Source organism: Ahaetulla prasina, chromosome 7 (assembly GCF_028640845.1).
Source record: "Ahaetulla prasina isolate Xishuangbanna chromosome 7, ASM2864084v1, whole genome shotgun sequence".
Taxonomy (NCBI): Eukaryota; Metazoa; Chordata; class Lepidosauria; order Squamata; family Colubridae; genus Ahaetulla; species Ahaetulla prasina.
The window spans coordinates 77928451-77950127 of NC_080545.1; the positions used below are offsets into that span (position 1 = coordinate 77928451).

At 36.0% G+C, this 21677-nt stretch overlaps 1 protein-coding gene across 1 annotated transcript in view; it reads right to left on the reverse strand.

Annotated features, from left to right (window-relative positions):
* The window catches only part of BRAF (B-Raf proto-oncogene, serine/threonine kinase), a 75557-nt gene that overhangs the window by 20357 nt on the left and 33523 nt on the right, over window positions 1–21677 (reverse strand). The window contains exons 5-14 of the mRNA XM_058191682.1: window positions 14038–14186; window positions 12025–12144; window positions 10789–10948; window positions 9485–9521; window positions 4979–5115; window positions 4555–4672; window positions 3573–3657; window positions 2727–2903; window positions 1260–1306; window positions 326–444 (exon numbers count right to left, since the gene is read on the reverse strand). Coding sequence (XP_058047665.1) covers window positions 326–444; window positions 1260–1306; window positions 2727–2903; window positions 3573–3657; window positions 4555–4672; window positions 4979–5115; window positions 9485–9521; window positions 10789–10948; window positions 12025–12144; window positions 14038–14186 — 1149 coding nt within the window. The remainder of the gene's footprint in view (window positions 1–325; window positions 445–1259; window positions 1307–2726; window positions 2904–3572; window positions 3658–4554; window positions 4673–4978; window positions 5116–9484; window positions 9522–10788; window positions 10949–12024; window positions 12145–14037; window positions 14187–21677) is intronic.

A 21677-nucleotide genomic window follows, 5' to 3' on the forward strand; every position in this document is an offset into this window, starting at 1 on the left:
TAAGCAGATACTGAGTTGATCAAGATGTATGCAATACAGTCATGACCTCCCTTTAATGATTATGGTAGTTGATTAGTCTTTCACTGATATTAAGGGGATTGATATGATGGGAAAAAACATAAAAAACACTGAGTGCATTCAGTGAAAGGAGAAAGTCTTGGATAGAAAGCAAACTGTTTCCAACCATTCCATCTGGGGTGATAATTCTGCTACACGTTAGGAAGGCTTCCCCTCAGCAAAGCCAAGACGTTGGAAATGTTCCTTTCTCTGTAAAAGGGATTGTGCAATTTTGGTGAACAATTTGGAAAATACTCCCTTCACCTACCATCCATAGAATAGATCCAGACAACTGTTCAAACTGGTGGGATCCACTCCATCGTGACTTCACTGTTGCTAGACCAAAATCACCTATTTTTACTGTGAGATCTTCATGAAGAAATATATCTGACAGGAAATGTAAAGGAAAAAAAAACAACTAAGCAGGATCTGACCTGGCTGGCAGTTGGATGGGAAGCCACCAGGAATTGAAGTTTTATAGAGAAGATGAAAAAAAAATCATCCTGAAAGAAGACGACAACAAACCACTTCTATAGTTACCAATGAAATTAAATGGGTATGTCCCTGAAGTCAACAAGCATCAAGCTTTCCTATGATAAACGTTTTAGTTTTAACATCATGTATCAGACCATATGATATACCAATATGCAGCTAAGTGGGCTTTTAGACTGCATTTCTAACTTTGGTTAGTGATGATAAATTAAAGCAATGTGGTTACAAAATGGATGTCCATGCAGACACTGAGACTCCAAAGCTTCTGAAAGTTTCATACAGATCACATATTTGTATGAGAGATAGCTGATTTTATATAATGAAATATGCTGGCATGAAACACACTGATGTACTTTGCTCTTCTACATTCAACACGACACTATGCTCTGAAGTTCATTAAAAGAAATCAACACATTGATTGTTGGATTTGGAATCAGAGGAATGAATAAAAATTTGACTTAGGATATACACGCTATTCACACTGTTTCCAAAACATATGAATTTGGATGCCCATCTCCAAACATATTTAGATGAACAATAATTAGTTAGGTAGAGAATATATATTTGCTTTCTTTAATAATTAAGGTTGAAACTACTCCAATATCTACATATGCATCTTCAATTGACCCCAACTATTACTTTTCCCCCTTCTTCTTTTACTCATTTTGAAAAAAAGTGAATGATAAAAAGTTAGTGTTTTTAAAGGATACTGTTACTCTTGAGATCTCTGTGGATGATAGACTTGGCATGCAAGTAACTGCAAAGTAGCAAAACAGGCAGTGAATTGATCATGCCACTTACTTAAGGAATTATCAAAAAGCCAGGTGAAACTAAGTCATAATAAAGATAATTTGTTACAGCAAAGTAATCAGCACCTTCCACTCCTCACAATTTTAGACACTTGGATTGTAATCCTATGTATATTTACCATGAACATATTTTGTGCTGTTTCTATAAATCCTTTTGGAAGGAAGAACCTACAACTTGGTTTAAGTTATAAAAGGTTGCCATATACATATTTCCACCCAACTACAATGTTTCCCCAATAATAGGACATGTCCCGAAAATAAGGCCAAGTCTGGTTTTTGGGGTGGGCCTAAATATACGCCCTCCCCCGAAAATAAGCCCCCTCCTTGCATGCAGCCAAAAGCAGAAGCAGCAGTAGTTTTTCTTTCTCTTCCCCAAACTCTGCCTCTGCGGCTTCCAAACCCCAGCCAGAGCAGCTGCCACTCTGGGAGTGTACTTCCCACTCTATGGTGATAGCTGGAGCTGAGGCTGGACCCTGCAAGGAGAGCTGGCCCAGGCCATGGCTTTCGTGTGGGTGCTGGTAGTGGACACTGGCGGCATTGGCTATGAGCTCCTCAAGGACCTGGTGCTCACTGGCTTTGCTCACATCAACGTGGTGAGGCCTGGGAGGTACGTGAGCGGGGGTGGGGACAGGCACTCGTGTGGCTTGGTGCCTTTTCGTAGAATACACACACACCCTGCGGGAGAGGAGGGGCTTGATGTTGGTGCGCGAAGGGAGCCTCTCTCTGCCGGACTCCCAGCTGCAAGTGCGCAGGCCGCCTGGGGCCTCCTGCACCCCCAAAATAATAAGACCCCTAATAATAAGGCCAAGCCCTTATTTCCCTGTCTTATTTTTGGGGAAACACAGTAATACAATACTGCTTTTATCTTGTAAAATTAGGATTTAAACTCCTATTGCCATTAGAAACCCTTTGGTATGTTTAACAATAAATGAAATTTAGACTCTGATCTATACTTGCTTTTTATGAAACCTAACCAATGTTGCCTACTTTAAAAATTCATTAATTCCCATATTTGACTTGTCACAGCAATTCTTGCTAAAAGATAAAATTTATAGTTTTAGTTATTTCTATATGTCTGTTATGTTGGATGAATTTTTATTTATCTTTTTGGTTTTTGACCATCTAGCAATCAATCAACATATTGCACAGATTAAAATTTCCAAGCACTTGTGTTTGTGTTCTATATTTATAGATCAGTTTCCTTAAACTCAGCAATAATTTGAAAAATCAACATATTTGATTTTTTTAAAATATCATCTTGAATAAACATAATCTCCACTAGTTGAAACTTCCTATGAATTATTTCAGCACAGAGAACTAATTCAGATTTCCTGCTCTATATTGCTCAGCAAATGATATCCAACTTACTCCATTCCTTGTGCTGTCTGGCGTGCAATATCAATCAGCTTGATCATTTCAAATTTAGTCTCAATAATGTGTAGATGGTGATAAAGACTGGACCCCTCACACCACTGTGTAACTATAGCCAGCTGTGGCTTTGTTGAATAACCCATGAAAAGTAATATATTCACATGTCGTGTTTTCCTATGGTGTTGGAAAAAAGAAAAAACTTAAAATTACTTGTCGAAAAAAAAATCCAGCAATAACATGCTATTCTAGAGATTAAAGCTTTAAATCAGCGCTCACTTAAATATCAAATCATATACAGTCTTATATTTTGTTCTTCCTTAGACTGAATTGATGCCACTAGAATGCCAGCAAACAAAGTATGGAAGAATAAAATTCTTCTACCGGTGGTTATAGAATTCTAGCACTATTGTTTTGCATGATTTTCATTTATGGACATACTCGATCTGTTTTTCATTGTTCCTTGTTTTTAAAAGGTCAGCCATCCAGAGATAAAAAATTTGCTCTTGTTCTAAGTAGCCCTATTTTTATAAAATACCTGAGCAATCATCCCCTGAATTTACTATTTTAAAAAAGTGATGGATCAGAAGAACAAGATCCATTATTAGTGAGTACATGTGAGCAACTGAGCAGGAAAGGCAGAGGTCATTTCTTATTAAGAGTCGTGGTGGTAAAAGAGGAGCCAGATTGTTGGGGGCAATATGCTGACTCTGTAAATCATTTAGTGCTGTAAAGCGCTATGAAGCGGTATATAAGTCTAAGTGCTACTTCTATTATCTAAATGAATTCTTAAAAGTTAGTGGTTTTTCTGGTTGTGTCACCTGTATTTAATTCATATAATCTTACCTGAGAACTCCTACTTCATTTTTAAAAGCCTGTAGCTGCTGAGGGGTGGGAGCTGTAACATTCAACATTTTCACTGCAACATCACCTTAAAAAAGAATTTCAAAAAGTGAAATATGGATATTTTGTTCAAAAATTAAAACATGCCATCCATAAAATGACTAAGTGTTTAGTAAATAACAGGACAATACTGACTATACCATGAAGTCTTATTACACATGCATGCTAATGAAAAAAACAAGTTACTGAAGGCTCACTTAAGATTTCTGACTGGCATTCTCTTCTTGCACTATAAACCTTTTATAAAGTCCTTTTCTATTTTTGATGTGATTTTACTGCACAGCACAAAAAAAGCTGCTCAAGAAACAAGCTTAAAGCACCATGAGAATATTTGTTGCAACTTTTTCTTTAACCATAAAAGCAGAAGTCAGTGTAGTGGTCATTAACTATTACTGAAATGGGGAGTTTCAGAAGTGATACATTCAGATTGAGGAAGTAACTTTGTAAACTGGATCATATAATTAATAGGTACTACCCTGGGCACTGAACTAAAGTATCATTGAGAGCCAGTTTGGTTTAGCAATTAAGATGCTGGCCTAGAAACCAGAAGACCATGAGTTTTAGTTCCGCCTTAGGCATGAAAAACTGGCTAAGTGACTCTGGGCCAGTCATTTGCAGTTGAACAACCTAACAGGGTTGTTGTTGTGGTGAAAACAAAGGGAGGAAGTATTAGGTATGTTCGTTGTGTTGAGTTATTGTAAACAATAATAAAAGTGGAATAAAAATCAAACAAAATAAAAATAAAAATATCTGGATCCTAACAAATGCACGTTAATCAACAAGTTAGTTTTTATCTGATGAAAATATTTTGGGTAACTTTCAGAATTATAGGTTCTCAAATCCCTATCACAAAGAAATCTGCTGGGATTTCAATAAGTGTTTTAAATACTTTGGGTGACAAATAGTTGCTGCAGTAGTTACGTACCATGCCATTTCCCTTTATAGACTGTCCCAAATGAACCAGAGCCTATTCTTTGTCCAACTGTGATTTGGCCATCTGGTATCTCCCAGTCATCACTTGAATCTCTTCGACCTAGGGTTTTCTGCAAGAAAAGCACATTTATAGTTCCGTAAATCTTTTTAGTAAAAATTGTATGCATGGTGAATGTGAAATTCCTTACATTTACATTTTTTAAAAGCCCCAATTAGCCCAAGCCCATTTTATAAGCATAGCACACCATGTTATACGAAACCAAGCCTTGAACATTTCAGATGAATCTGCATATATAAAGAAGGAAAGGCTGTGGATCCCCTTTGATCTCCTATCCATACTTAAAGAGATCAAGAAACTTGGCTTACATGGTGAATCTCAAATGGATGCTAGTTCAATAAGCTAATTTTGTCCTTACCATTCTAGATCGGTCTTCAGAAGATGACGAGGACTTCCTCTCTCTCTGAGGCCCTGGGGATTTCTGTAATGCTTTCACATTAGTGAGAGATCCAGGTAAAGACGCAGGTGGTGTGGCAGACAATCCTGTGGTTGAGCCTACATTTGTAATTAAAGGTCAAAAACAGCTCCAGGTTTTTAAGGACTAAGATACATTGACTTTATTAGCAAACAGTAATTGCAAAGGTTGTGTATAAGATGCAGCATTTCTAAACACAACAGACAATTAAGTGTAAGGATTAAGATTTGCAAACCAGGTGCATTTAACAATTACAGGGTGCAATTCTAGCTCAATTTAATTATAAAACTTTTACCAACAGATGGAGTTAGAATGTGACTCTAATTCACAAAAAAGGAAAGGACAAATTTGCACCCTATAAAGTTTTCAGAAGTTGCTAAATTATAAAGAGATACTGGGTTCAATATCTTTTTATACTTCAGCCACTTTCTAAAACTGTATAGTTCTTTACACTGTTTTTAAAGGGTTCTTACTTCTTATATTACTTTGCTTTTTCCTGAGCCTTGTTTTTATTTATTTCCTTGTTTAAAGTATTTATTCCAAAGAGGAATATATAAGAAGCTAGGTGTATTAAAAGAAAATAATGTAAATTTTAAGACAATAGTGAAGAGATATTTTTGGTGGCCCATACTGAAGGAGTTAAGCAGATTTTTTTAAAAAAAATATCAAAACCTCTCTTTTGCTTTTGACTGAATATTTGGAAAGCTATTTTTTCACTGGTTTCCTTTTTGGGTGGTGGGTGGGGCATCTTTTAGCTTATTTTCCCAATGTCCATGTAGCAAAAAGGGAGATTTCTTTCTCTCCAGTTATTTTCATATTTCAAAAATATATTCTGCAATGCTGTACAGACATTAAATTGTGTGTGTGTGTGTGTGTGTGTGTGTGTGTGCTTTTTATAATTGTAAAACAAGGTTTAGTGGAATTTAAAACTTTAAAGGCATGGTAGGGAAGAATATTTTTCTTTCTCCTTTCCAAATCATTTAAGCTGGCAGTAGAAGACAAGCTTAGTCCCCTAAGCAGCCATACAGATATTTCATGGAGAAAAGGATATAAATGTTGGAATAAGATACAGTACAGGTTTATTTATGCCAGTTTTCCTCACAAGAGCATCTTCCAGATGTGCAGAGAGCATAACTATCAAAATTTCTGGACAGCAGTCTTGGACCACACTTTTTGGAAATTTTTGGATAAAGCCCCAAGATATCTGAAAGATTCTGTGTTAATGAAGTGATATTCAAATGCTAAAACTATACCAGTAAATAAAGACTCCAGTAGCTGAAATCTGTTTAAATTAATTTATTAAACAAAGCCGTATCTTTTCCAACAATATAAACCAGAAACATTTTGATCTATGACAAAATAAGAAAGTTTGCTTAAATAATGCCTGTTCTTGGTTTAATTGTTTAAGTTGATTTGTTCTAAAAGGTATTTATTTTTAATTATATAACTAATAAGGTGAATAGACTTTTCTAGGAAATAAATTGTATAAATTGAAGAACTACATTTAAAAGTCTTTCTTTATACAAATTGTATTGCAGTGATGTATTGTAGTACATCATTATATCAATATTTTATGCTTCAGTTTATAATTTCTGGACTACAATTCAATCAAAGGGAGAAAAACAGTTTCTGTGTCTAATTCCAATCCTGGATTGTGGTTCTGGTGTTTTGCCCAGAAGATATTTTTTTTTATCAATAATCTCAAGTAAAGTAAAATATTACTTATACTTTGTTCTCAAAACTGATCTTTAGTTTAGCTGAACCATCCTGCACAATATATCTTTTTAATTTACAGATTAGTTACAGCAGTAAGATATAATTGAGGTAAATCATATTCCAGATAATTAACAAAATTGCTAGCAGAATCGTTAGCTCTGCAACAGATTTCTGAAAGACAGTGTTAAATAGGATTTTGCTCAAGCATTAAGTTAAAACTGACAGACAAGAAAATCAGGAATGTCAATCTACTCCAAAATCCTGGAAAGCCTCAAGATCATGCACAACAGTATGGTCCTGCTGGAATCCAGGCAGAGTTGTCAACTTCTGTACTGAAGTTCACTTCAGCATCTATGAATTAACTGGCTGGAGGGCCAGCAAAATGGCATAAGTTTTATCTTACAGAATATCTGCTTTAAAAAAAAGAAACCTGGCCAATTTGATTTCCCCCCCTCCCCTTTTTGTGTTAGTTGGCAACCCTACTTCAGAAAAATCTGAATAAAGTTTTGCACAGATGTTAATTATCTGCAGGACTTGTCCTGTCCTCATTTTCATACTGTAACTCGAGACTTTGTAAAACAAGCAATACTTCGAAAGAAGATAGTCCAAAAAACCTTATCTCTATAACGTAATGCTCCAGCAGCTTTATGACAGATGTTCAACACAGAATAATTTGTGAGTTTAATAAGAGTGAGTGACTATTAAGTGAAAAAAGCACATTCAAAGCATTCCAGCCAAGCTAAGCCAAATAAATAAATAAATAAAAAAAAATGATAATGTTTTGATAAACTCACACACTTACATACACACGCTGTGAGGGTGAGGCACAAACAGCATCTGTGGTTTTATTTAGTTTGATTTGGGTGAAAATGAGAAAGAAGAGCCCAACTACCTCTGAACACTGGGCCAGGCTCAAAATCAAACACTATCTCACTGGGGACAGAATGGAGGAGGGGACTGGGAGTCCGGGATTGGTATTTCCGAAGGCAGCGCATCAGCTGGTTCATAGGGGCTGTTAGAGAGAAAGAGACGGGCAGGCAGAGACAGGAAGACAGACACACAGAAGAAATGAAAGTCATGGGACATAACTGAGGTGCTTAAGACTCCTATGCACAGACTGCTTATGATTTTGCAGGGCAGAAACTTGTGATTCCATTTCAAAAACAAAATACAGCATATTATTCAAAAGGCTGGGAATTTGTAAGCCCCAAAGAGAGCCTACTGACCAGAATTTAAAATGACATACTAGTACACAACACTTAAATGTTGGACAGAATGGGCAAAACGGTTCCAAAAGCCACAGCTCCCTAGACATACGCAATTGTCAAATGGGCAATGTAATAGGCAGCATTCATGGCTTGAAGTCATACCTGCAGTCTCAGATTTGCAAAGTAGTAGCCAGTTTGTTAGATGTAACTGGGAAAGGGGGAGGGAGAAGAAACAAAATCCCAACTAAAAACTGAGTCTCTACTAAATGTTATAGTGAAGGGATAGGTTGCAAATGTATTAAAAAGAAAGAAAACAAACAAACGTCATGGAAAGCAAAAGGGCCAGCTGATTAAGGATACATGCTTTCCTGTACTGCATGGTACAGCCTGCACCATATAGTCAAATGATAATAGCCAAGTCAAAGCATTAAACGAAGCTTATCCTGAACAGGATCTGTAGCTATTGTAGCAACACCCACCAAAAGTGTGCATGTAACATGGTGGGGAAAATACACATTTCTGCAGTTATGACTTTTGCCGGTGACATTTCTCTTTGTTAAACCTGCTGATAAAACTTGAAGCGACTTTTTCCAAATTGCCAAAGTTCCAGCACTGCCTGACCATGGATCCTGGCATTACAATCTGGAGATGCCAAGTTTGAGAAGACTGTTGTATATTTTTACAGCATGGGAGCATCATACATGTCCACATTTTTTAAACATAACAAAAGTAAGAGGGGCCAGCAAATCTAATGCTAGATTGAGGATGTCTGCATTAATTAACATTCATCATTCATTCTACAGATGAATGAATTCGTAATATCATTCATATCATTCATTCTACAGATTAAAAGCACAGAAAATATAAGCATATCTTTCTTTATCCTGCATGCTTATTATTTGCTAAGGGCCTGCAACTGATAAATGTTTGCTAGGAAGTCTCTTTGAAGAGTTGTTCAGAGTTGTTTTTCACTGATTAATTGGCCAGTTTAAGTAATGGAATTTATCTAAAAAAATGCAGCATACATTTGTGTATATTTGCTAACACATATTCTAGTAGCCTGACAATACCCAATTCTTTTTCAGCAAGAATGTACATAATATCTCCAGATGTTATGTTTTTGAGAAATATAGGTATTTCTCAAAATGTTCTTATTGTATATTCTTAAGTTGTCGATTTAATCATTTTTAATATAGCAAGATGGCAGGTTTAAGCTTTTTATGGCACAAGGAGGAAGAGGATCAGCGGAAGGCCTGTTGCCTTCTGTTATTTCTGATTATCTATTTTTGTTGTTGTTTTTAAAAAAATACTGGCTACCACTTTGCATATTGTTCTCATCTTCCCTTCATCCACATTGAAAAGCAAATTGGTGAATTTTTATAAGACAATGGACAAGCAAGTACAGCTGAATTTCATTGCACTACTTATATTTCTCTCCTGTGTCTGTATTTTGCAAAAAGGAGGTTGTATAAAGGGGAGGAGGCAAAGCAATGCATTGGGTATGCAAGAGAATAAAGTAACTTACCTCCCTCTCCTCGCAACCCTTGATCTCTAATCAAGTCCTACAAACCAAAAACAAAAACTATATGCACCTTATTCATGCGTTATATATTGTTTGTCATTAGTAGGGCTGGTGATATAGCACATTTCCCCCCCATTTAACTAAGAAAAGCATACTGAAAGCAGCTGCAATGATACAGCATACTTTACTATCAACCTATAAAACACTTCCTGATTGGCCAATAGCTGAGATTTCCAATAAAGACTGCTTGAACTCTTTTGGGTCTGGAAGTGAACTATCAAGCAGCAATTGGGAGGATGATCGGGTCTAATAGATACTTTAAACACTGTTTTAGAGAGGGAAGGAGGAAAATGAAGCCTACTGATTGGAGATACAGGGAAACAGTGATAATCAATTAGCAGTGTTAAATAGCCAAGGTGTTAGCATATGGACCAACTTCCATTAATGAAAAAGTAGCAAGCTTTTTAATAAAATACTGAACTATCAGGCAAAATAAAATCAACAGTTCTTGGGAAGAGATAGATGTAGCATTTAATAACGGCAATCAAAGATAAGCTCTCACTAGCTATGTTGCATTAGACAAACTACAATAATTGGTTGAAGTTATTTAAATCAAAAATCATTATGATTCTTATAGTACGTGATGTATCAAAAGACATTCACCCGTGTCAAGATACTTGCAGTCTTTGTAAAGAACTATATCCATACTATTTATATTTATTCAGCTTTGGGAGGGAAATGTTCTTTCCATAATTTTTTCTCTTTGTGTTTTAAAGACTCTTGATAGTTTACATGCAAACAAATTTGACCCATTTGCTTATTTATATCATCCGTCACAATTTAACAAAGAACTAGCTGTAATTTAAAAACAAGTCATGTGAGCTTACCCTTAGAATCAATATCTGATTTTAAATTCCGGAAGTTCAAAACAGCATCATCTATTAGTATCAATACAGTATAGGCAACGCATGGTCCCAACATAGTATTTGTTTAACAGTTTAATATATGTAAGAAACTAAGAATTTAACTAAGAAAGTAGTCTTAAATTCTAGCAATGTATGTGGCTAAATTTTCTCAGGCTCAGAGGCTGGGTGAGAGTCTGTGCCTTTGAGACCATTTCCTAGACTAGTAAAGCTTGTTTCCATTTTTCACAGCCACCATGGAAAACAGCACGTAGATTTTATTTGTAAATTGGAAGAAAGTACTCAGTTGTCCGAAGAATTTTTCTTGCTACACCTGCCTCCAAATGTTCAGGATAAAGATATAAATACACTAATTGTAAAGAAAACAGTTAGTTTGGAACTTACATCAATATTGACTGGCTCTATTGTATTGATGTGCACGTTGGGGGCAGATGATGAGCGATCACGTTGACCAAACTGATTTCGATGGTCTTCATCAGCAGGTCGGAATGGCTGAGGTATTGGAATGGATTTTGAAGGAGATGGACTGGGGAGAACTGGTGGGCTGAGAAAGTTAAGACATAAAAAAAAAAATACATAAGATCTGCAGGGCTTCATTTCACAGATGTGACAAAAACAATTCCCATAGCAACTGTAAAAACCTTCCATGCATTTTACAGGCTTCAGACATAGGACTATGACCGGTGTACTATTGTACATTGTGAGACAGTTGGTGAACACTCCAATGCAAGTTAAACTTACTCCTTCACCTGCTCAATTGTCTGACCACAGCAGGGGTGTCAAACTCACATCATCACAGGGGCATCACGTGATGCATTGGGAAGGATGGGACATAAAATCCAATCAATCCAAGTAGTGATTGCCTGGCTGAACATTTGGTGGATTAAAACACTCACACTTTTGAGACTAAGGATGCCAAGGGAATTTGAACCCTGCCCCATCTGGTTGCTTAAAAGCAGCAGGGAAAGAGTGTAGAAACTGGATCCAGGGTCCAAGGTCCACAACTCTTTGAGAGAAAGAGAAGTGGTGGAGGTCATGTCTGAATGCAACAAAACTGGAAAACTACTGTCCTATCTCATAGGGAGAGCTAAGTTATTGAGAAAGGAGTGGAGCCACAGTTTCAGAGAGCTTAGTTGGAGATACAGTGACCACCCTTGTTCTCCTAGAACTCTCAGCAGCCTTTGATATAGTTGATTACACTATTCTTCTGGACAACCTACAAGAGTTAGGAGTTGGGAGATAGTAGTTCTGCTTTTACAAATCCACTTGATAATTGGGGTGGGCTGGGATAGGAAGAGGTCAGACTCTCAGGTATAGAGTGCCTAAAAGTTCAGTCTTTTTGCCTATTCTACTCAACATCTGCATGAAACCCTGGGAGAGATCATCTAGATGTTCAGGGTGAGGTATTAACCCATTTTCTACTGCAATCTGAGGATTTATTTTCAAAAACAACAATATTCTGTTAAATCCCCAATTTTAATCCAATTCTGCATCAGATGCTCAACTTTTAAGTACAAAGGTAGCAAACTACAATCTACCAAGTCAAGATGCAAAACAGGATTTTGAATCAGGCAACTTATAAATAAAATCTTAGTATTATTAGGATAGCCAAGAATGTACCCGGAAGAATCTGAAAGGGCTACTGAAGGGTATGATCCAGATGCTGGTGTGGTCTCCCCGACAGAGGTCTCTTCTTGTGGTATTGGATGATGTTCAAAGAATTTGGAGACAAAAAGTAAACTGTGGAGCAAGAACAAGAAAAATAATGTAAGAGAAAGAAAATATTATAAATTCATTATCAAATCCCCCAAAGAAAGCAATAGAAAATTATACCCAATTAGAAACCTTAAATTTAAATAGCTTGGAATTCTCATTCAAATAAATTCCTTTTACTAGGTAGAATAGTAGAGATCTGGTTTTTGCTTGATCTAAGGAACTTTTTGCTTTTCTGTGTGATAGAAGTAAGGCTAAAATGTTACATCTGTAATGCAGATAAATTACCCCATGCATATTTTAAAACTTTCTTTTGCCACATGAGCAAGTCTTTAGAATAATTTTATTGGTCTCACTTGATGGAGAACAAGATGTTTAAGGTAAAGGAATCCCCTCTGCCCAAGAATAAGCCTGCAGCTGAATGGATATAAAAGTTCATTGCAGTATCTTTTTATTATATACCTGTGTTTATTAAATCATAGAAATACCATCAATAAACATTTTATTTTTTAAGCACTGCTTCTGATTTTTAAAGTCTATTCCTCAGATTAATCTGAACAAAAGACATTATTCTTTTCATTAACGAAATCTTTGTGCTTTAAGAATGAAAGTTAAGTTTTTCCCAGTATTTATATTAAGACCTGTATTAAGACTCAGCATTTTCTGCCACAACAGTTTAAATCCCTTTATTTTATGTGATGAATAAAAGGCAGGATAGGAATTTTATAAATAAATAATTACATCAATAAATTTTGTCAATGAAATCCTATTTTATACAAAAGTGTTCCAAATGACAATTCTATTGGTCTAGCAAGTCATGCATTATTGAATTATTGAAATTTTATGGGCTTGTAAATCTGCCTTGGATTTTGGGAGCACTGCATATGAAATATAACTGGAGCAGAATGGGTCCAATATAAATCTTTTTATGATACAAAAACATGTATGCACTTGATCACCTACTTTTAAATTAGGATTTGTACTACTCTGCACCCTTGTTATTGTTATGATTCATCGTAGTCAGCCAAATGTTTTGTGTTATTGTATTTATATCCCATCTTTATTGTTTTTACAAACACTTCAAGGCAGCAAATTGATTTAATATTCCTTCTTCCTCCTATTTTCTCTACAACAACAACCCTATTAAATGAGTTGGGCTGAAAGAGTGATTGATAGGACCTTGCTTTTTCCAGGAGGCAACTGGACTTCCTTGTTTCTTCTTTGAAGACATTTCTCGCCTCATCCAAGAAGTTTCTTCAGCTCTGACTGGATGGTGGGGAATGGAAGGATTTATATTCCTTGCAGACAGCTGGTCATTTGCATTCTCTTTAGAGAGTCATTGAGGCCACTTGGAGATTTATCTGTGTCCTTCGGGACACCTGAGTAGTGCAAATGTGTGTGGAGCCTTCTTGGCTGCAGGATGTTTTCTGCCGTGTCCCATCCCTGTTGAAGACAGGTGTAGGCAGTTGGGGATGAGTCTGTGTTGTCTGCATCTCAAACTGAAGTGTAAATGGTTCCTGTAGTCTGCAATTTTTCTGGAAAATCCGTTCATATTCCCACACCATTTAAAGGGTGTTCATCCCAAAGCGCATAGCTAAAAGTCTATGGAGACTCTCAGGTCATGGTTGTTCCAAAGGTGGGACAGGTTTTCAGGAGGCAACTGGACTTTCTTGGGTTTTGTTCTTTTTTTGGTAGGGCTAGAATTTGCGGTTCTTGGTTTCTAGTCTGATGCCTTAACACTAAACCAAACTGGCTCTCAGTTACATTGCAAGCACTACTCCTTATTGAAAAGACATCATCGCAAGACATACGTTTCCTTTTGTATGCCACTATATCTCATTAATTTTTTCTAGTGTTCTGAACTGCAAACATCTATTTAGAGCCAGAACATTTAAATGCAAAGGGGTTCCAGTTACTTACTCAAGCTGATCATAATTCACACACATTAGTGGCACTTCAGTACTGCAACGCTGATGAAATTTGTAACCACAAGTCTGGCAACGGAATCCTTGGAAAAGCAACTTTCTACAGAAGTCGCAAAATGCTAAAGTGAAGAATGTCTTCCGTACCTATGCCATCAAGAAAATAAGAAGAGATAAAGTCCTATTTTGTTCAATATGATCTTACCAAAGAAATACTATTTACATTTTATTTTGATTATGGTTCGTTTCAGTATTACTCTATTAGTAGTACACTTGTGAAGATCATAGTTAGTTGCTGAAACACTGAAAGCAACAACTCAGAATCTAGATTAGAATATATCAGGTGTATTAGTCTACAACTCCAAAAATCCATGGTCTTTCAAGATGGTGTCTAGGGGATTTTAACAACTATAATTTAACCCTTTTAGAGGATATAAGCATCTATCTATAAGCAGGGGTGGGTTCTAATTTTTTTTACTACCGGTTCTGTGGGCGTGGCTTATTTTGTGGGCGTGGCTTGGCGGTCATGTGACACTGGGCATGGTTTGGTGATCATGTGACTGGGTGAGAGTAGCTTGGCCATCATGTGACTGGCTGGGCGTGGCCAATAACAATAAATAAAATAATAAACAAAGTATACAAAACAATAGGAGGTACCAAAAACCAAGTTTCACACTTTACACACACACAACACAACACAACACAACTGACTCACACACAATGTAAAAGCAGCTGCACTTCACCCAAAAGGGCCCCTGCAACAAGCAGGAACCTCACAAAGCCACAAAAAGCTCAAAAACCAAGTTTCACACTTTACACACACACACAACACAACAGAATCACACACACAAAATTCCACATACAGCTTTGTGAGATTTTGTGTGTTTGTGTAGTTAGAGTGAAACACTGCAGAAACACACCAAATCTCAGAAAGCTGCACAAATATTTTGTTATTTTATTTAAATTTTTTAGATTGAGGTCTCCAACCTTATAACTTTAAAGTTTGTGGACTTCAACTCCCAGAGTTCCTCAGCCAGCAAAGTATTTGGCTGAGCAATGGATTCCAGGCAGATTTATGGACTTCAACTCCCAGAGTTCCTGGGGAACTCCAATCAATTACATTAGCTGCAACTGATTCTGCCTTCCAGACAATGTAACTGATTGGAAACACCGAAAGAAAGCGAGCCCGAAAGGAGCTTGCTTAATTAACTAAGTGAGGAGGGGGGATTGAGTGGGCCAGAGAAAAAAGGTTTTTAAAATGCTCCTCTGAGGATCCCTGCTCAGCCACACGATAATCAGAAGGGGTTTTTTTTTCTTTTAAAAGCCCCTTTTTGGCTGAGGAAAAGAGGCTTTTAAAAGTAAAAAAAAGAAACAAAAAACCTTTGATGATCGGAGAACCAGTTCAGGGGCGTGGCCAGCCAGCCATTACCACCGGTTCTCCGAACGCCAGCAGAGTTTTACTACCGGCTCTACAGAACCGGAGCAAACCGGGGGCAACCCACCACTGTCTATAAGTATTATGACACCAAAGTTATGGAAAGTCTATTATGATGGTACAGTGCAAAGTTCATTCTTTTGTACTTGTATTGCAACATTACACAGAAGCATTTAGAGGAAAGAATTTGCATCATGCTCTCTCTTCCTTCCTGCTAGCAGATACCCATTGGCATCAGGTTAGAAAAGCTGCTTTAGAAACAAAAGAATATATGACTATATATTTGCTTAAAGAAATGCTGTATCATTATATGTTTATTTGCATTAAAGCAAAATACAATTTTCATTTATACAAGATAATGCGGTATTCTCTCTTACCATTAGTTGGTTATTTGCCTTCAGGCCTAAACTAGCAAGTTCATGTTCTGACTTTTTACTGTATTTTATTACAAGGTATTTTATGAAAGAAAATGGGTTGGACTTCCGGGTGGCTCCACCTCTTCGCTGAGCCCTAATTAAAGGGGCTCCGCACTGAACATCGTAAAGCCAGGAAAAGCCGGCTTTAATCTTTTTCCCTGGATGAAAGGGGAAGATAAGAGCAGCAGGAAATGTTGGTAGACCTCCCCAGAGGCTTTGTTTTAATTAAGCAGAGCTTCGAAGGGTCGACGGGTCCCATAAATATTCCTGCCATAAGCTCCGACTTCAGTGCGCTCCTGCAAAAGCAGGAAAAGAAGAAAGTGTCCATCTCTGCTAATTGTCTTATCTTTATGGATCTCTTTAAGCAGACGGAATGAGTGCCAGCGGACAATTATTGGATTGCAAGTATTTTTGATTTCCTGACTTCTACCTTCTAAAAAAGAGAATTTTTTTTTCCCTTTGTTTTAATTGACTCTTAAAGATGGCGCCTGAACGGGAGTGAAAGTGACGAATGGAATTTCAAACAGTCTGTGCAACTAAGAAGATAAGAAATGTTATGTGTGGATTTTAATGAAGTGAACTGAGCTCTCCTATACTTAAAGGGGAAAAGAGAAGTTTCTAGACTTATATTTTGTGAATTTTAAAAACTGAAATGGCTACTAAACCACCTAAGACTGGGGGCAGAAGGGGTTCTGAACCAGCTTTAGAAGATCTGATTAAAGAGCAAGGGAAAGTGTCTGAAGAAAGGTTTAAGGAGATTATGGATAATAATGAGAAAATAAGAGAAGAAATAAAAGAGAATAATAAAAAAATAAGAGAAGATATCTTGATGGCTTTTCAAGGTTTGGCAAAAAGACTGGAGGTGGTGGAGGAGGAGGTGCAAGAAATTGTTCAGTCAAATCAACAAATAGAAAATAGAATGGGGAATGCAAATCAAATTGGATAAAATGAAGATCAAGTGGTGGTGATGCAGTATAGAATGATGGAAGGAGCTCTGAGAATTAGAGGTTTGAATGAGGAGAAAGGGGAAGATTTAAAAAAAATTTTATCAGAAGCTCTGGCTGAATTTATTGAACTTGATCCACAAGAGGTTGCTTATCAAATTGACAAAATTTATAGAGTTAATTCTTGGATTGCTAGGCAAAAGAAACTTCCTAGAGACATTGTGGTTTATTTTTTGAAAAGAACAGTGAGGAATCAAATTTTGCAAGTTGCTTTTCAGAAAAACTTGAAAATAGGGGAACAGGAGTTGAAGGTTTTGAAAGAGATTCCTCCCAAGATGTTAAGGGATAGAAAGGACTTTACATTTTTTACACAAGAACTTAAGAAATACCAGATTCAATTTAGATGGGAGGTTCCAGTTGGCTTGACAGTGTATTATCAAGGAAGGAGATATCGTATTGACACAGTGCTTAAGGCCAAAGATTTTCTTTCTACAGTGCGGAAATTTGAAATAGAAATAATAGAAAAAAGAATTCAAGAGACTCATATGGGTGTGGAAGCTGAGGTGATTCCAGTGATGTTACCATCAGAGGAACAACCACAAGAACAAAGACTGACGAGGGGAGCCCTTAAGCGTAAAGAAAAGGAGCAACAAACTCAAAGTAAAGTTCAGGATTCTGCTACAGAAGCGGTGGAGGAGCACGGTCAAGATACGGGAGGACGATCTTCAGTTGATTGCTCAAAGGCTTCAGCAGCCCAGTAATGGCAAATAAAATCTTGACTTGGAATGTCAATGGTTTGAACTCAGCTCAGAAGAGAAGAAAATATTTCATTATTTGAAACAATTTAAAATGATGTTATTTGCTTACAAGAAACGATATTAAATTATCAGATCAAAAGTACCTAATAAACTCAAAGTTAGGTAAACATTTTGTTGCTTCAGCTTTGGAGAAAAACATGGCATAGTGGTTTATTTGAGAAAAGATATACCAGCCAAGTTAATAGAGGCAGATATTCACGGAAGATATATTGCTATTGAACTTACAATAGAAACAAAAGGACTCTCTTGCTTGGTATATATGCACCCAATCAGCAACAAGAAAAATTTTTTTCCTTTGTTTTAATTGACTCTTAAAGATGGCGCCTGAACGGGAGTGAAAGTGACGAATGGAATTTCAAACAGTCTGTGCAACTAAGAAGATAAGAAATGTTATGTGTGGATTTTAATGAAGTGAACTGAGCTCTGCTATACTTAAAGGGAAAAGAGAAGTTTCTAGACTTATATTTTGTGAATTTTAAAACTGAAATGGCTACTAAACCACCTAAGACTGGGGGCAGAAGGGTTCTGAACCAGCTTTAGAAGATCTGATTAAAGAGCAAGGAAAGTGTCTGAAGAAAGGTTTAAGGAGATTATGGATAATAATGAGAAAATAAGAGAAGAAATAAAAGAGAATAATAAAAAAATAAGAGAAGATATCTTGATGGCTTTTCAAGGTTTGGCAAAAAGACTGGAGGTGGTGGAGGAGGAGGTGCAAGAAATTGTTCAGTCAAATCAACAAATAGAAAATAGAATGGGGGAATGCAAATCAAATTGGATAAAATGAAGATCAAGTGGTGGTGATGCAGTATAGAATGATGGAAGGAGCTCTGAGAATTAGAGGTTTGAATGAGGAGAAAGGGGAAGATTTAAAAAATTTTTTATCAGAAGCTCTGGCTGAATTTATTGAACTTGATCCACAAGAGGTTGCTTATCAAATTGACAAAATTTATAGAGTTAATTCTTGGATTGCTAGGCAAAAGAAACTTCCTAGAGACATTGTGGTTTATTTTTTGAAAAGAACAGTGAGGAATCAAATTTTGCAAGTTGCTTTTCAGAAAAACTTGAAAATAGGGGAACAGGAGTTGAAGGTTTTGAAAGAGATTCCTCCCAAGATGTTAAGGGATAGAAAGGACTTTACATTTTTTACACAAGAACTTAAGAAATACCAGATTCAATTTAGATGGGAGGTTCCAGTTGGCTTGACAGTGTATTATCAAGGAAGGAGATATCGTATTGACACAGTGCTTAAGGCCAAAGATTTTCTTTCTACAGTGCTGAAATTTGAAATAGAAATAATAGAAAAAAGAATTCAAGAGACTCAAATGGGTGTGGAAGCTGAGGTGATTCCAGTGATGTTACCATCAGAGGAACAACCACAAGAACAAAGACTGACGAGGGGAGCCCTTAAGCGTAAAGAAAAGGAGCAACAAACTCAAAGTAAAGTTCAGGATTCTGCTACAGAAGCGGTGGGAGGAGCACGGCCGAAGATACGGGAGGACGATCTTCAGTTGATTGCTCAAAGGCTTCAGCAGCCCAGTAATGGCAAATAAAATCTTGACTTGGAATGTCAATGGTTTGAACTCAGCTCAGAAGAGAAGAAAATATTTCATTATTTGAAACAATTTAAAATGATGTTATTTGCTTACAAGAAACGCTATTAAATTATCAGATCAAAAGTACCTAATAAACTCAAAGTTAGGTAAACATTTTGTTGCTTCAGCTTTGGAGAAAAAACATGGCATAGTGGTTTATTTGAGAAAAGATATACCAGCCAAGTTAATAGAGGCAGATATTCACGGAAGATATATTGCTATTGAACTTACAATAGAAACAAAAAGGACTCTCTTGCTTGGTATATATGCACCCAATCAGCAACAAGAAAAATTTTATAGAATGTTATATGATAAGTTGAATCTATGGGATTATAAATCGTGCATTATATTGGGAGATTGGAATGGAGTAATAGATACACGAAAGGACAAGAGAATTTCTTCCAAGAAGATACCTGCACATGCAAAGCTGCCTAAATCCTTTTTTGATATGATAGAAGATTTTGAGTTAAGAGATGTATGGAGACTGCGGAATTTGGAGGAAAGAGACTATACTTTTTATCTGATAGGCATCAATCCTTCTCACGTATTGATTTTATTTTAATTTCTAATGATTTGCTTTTTAGGGTGAAGAAAACTAAGATATTTCCAAGATGTTTGTCTGATCATAGTCCTGTTTGGATGGAATTGCAATATGGAAAAGAGGGTAGAAGAACTTGGAGATTAAATGAAAATTTGTTTAGATATCAGGATAATGTAAATCAATGTAAAAAGCAGATGAAAGAATTTTTTGATTATAATTTGAATAATGAAACATCGATAGAAATGGTTTGGGACTCCAGTAAAGCTTTTATGAGAGGTGTATTAATATATCTTAATAATAGACAGAGAAATAAGCAACAAAGACAGCGTAGGTATTTAGAAGAGGAAATTTATAAGAAACAACAATTATTAATACATAATCCACATGATCAAAAACTTAAAGATGCAATAAAGTTACTACAGAATCAATTTAATATGATAATGGCTGATCAGGTGGCAACAAATATACAATATGCCAAACATAATACTTTTTGTAATGCAAATAGGCCTGGTAGGTGGTTAGCATATACTTTAAGGAAAAGACAAAAACAACGTACTATAGAAAAAATAGAATATAAAGGTAAAGAGAGATATCAACAGGATAAAATTAAAAAAGCTTTTTTAGAATATTATACAAATTTATATCTTAAAGATAATATATTGAATAGGGATATTGATAATTATTTGAAGGAATATAAGGTTAAAAATTTAACTTTAGAACAAACGGATGAACTGAATCGGCCTATAACTTCGGAAGAAATTATTTTGGTAATTAAACAATTAAAAATGGGGAAAACTCCTGGTACGGATGGGCTCACAGTTAGTTATTATAGGAATTTACAGGATGAGATGTTAGGTCCACTTAAGGAATTATTTAATCAGATACAACTAGGAGGGGAATTTCTCATGGAGAACCTCTTTATTTCATTGATACCAAAAGAGGAACAGGATTGTTCTAAACCTGGGAATTATAGGCCAATCTCACTTTTAAATAATGATTATAAGATTTTGTTAAAATAATAGCTAATAGATTAATGTTGATTTTGCAGCGAAGAATTCATAATGATCAATCTGGATTTATAAAAGGGAGACAGATGAGGAATAATGTTAGGCAGATTGTTAATTTACTGGAGTACTTAGAAAAGAAAATTTTATTCCAGCAGCATTTATTTTTCTCGATGCAGAGAAAGCTTTTGATCGATTGCATTGGGATTTTTATTTAAATTAATAGAAAAGATGCAATTTGGAGATGGTTTTTAAGAATAATTAGGCAATTTATGGAGAGCAAACAGCACAGATTATAATCAATGGTAGCTTAACAGAACCTTTTAAGATTGCGAAAGGAACAAGACAGGGATGTCCTTTATCACCATTATTGTTTATTTTAACTCTAGAACCATTATTGGATAAAATACGAGAAGTAAAGGAGATAGAGGAATTAGAGTTAGACAGTATGAATATAAGTTAAGAGCTTTTGCAGATGATTTGGTGATTACTTTAACAAACCCTATAAATTCTAGTAAATCTTTGTTGGAAATAATTGATCAATATGGGAATGTCTCAGGGTTTAAGGTAAATCAGAAAAGACAAAAGTGATAATAAAAATATGGCCAGACAACAGAAAGAAAAACTAGAGGAAGTAACAGGATTTGAAATTGTAAAGAAGGTTAAGTACTTAGGGGTTTATATTACGTCATCAAATGTGAAATTGTATAAGAATAACTATGAGGTTTTATGGCAAAAGTTCAGAAGGAGTTGATTGTTTGGAAAAATTGCAATTATCTCTTAATTCAATGCAACCTACCAGGGTACCTGGGTAAGGATTAGGGATGTCAAATTTTTGTAGATTATCAAGAATTGACCATGAATATCATGCAGAGGCAGAATTACATT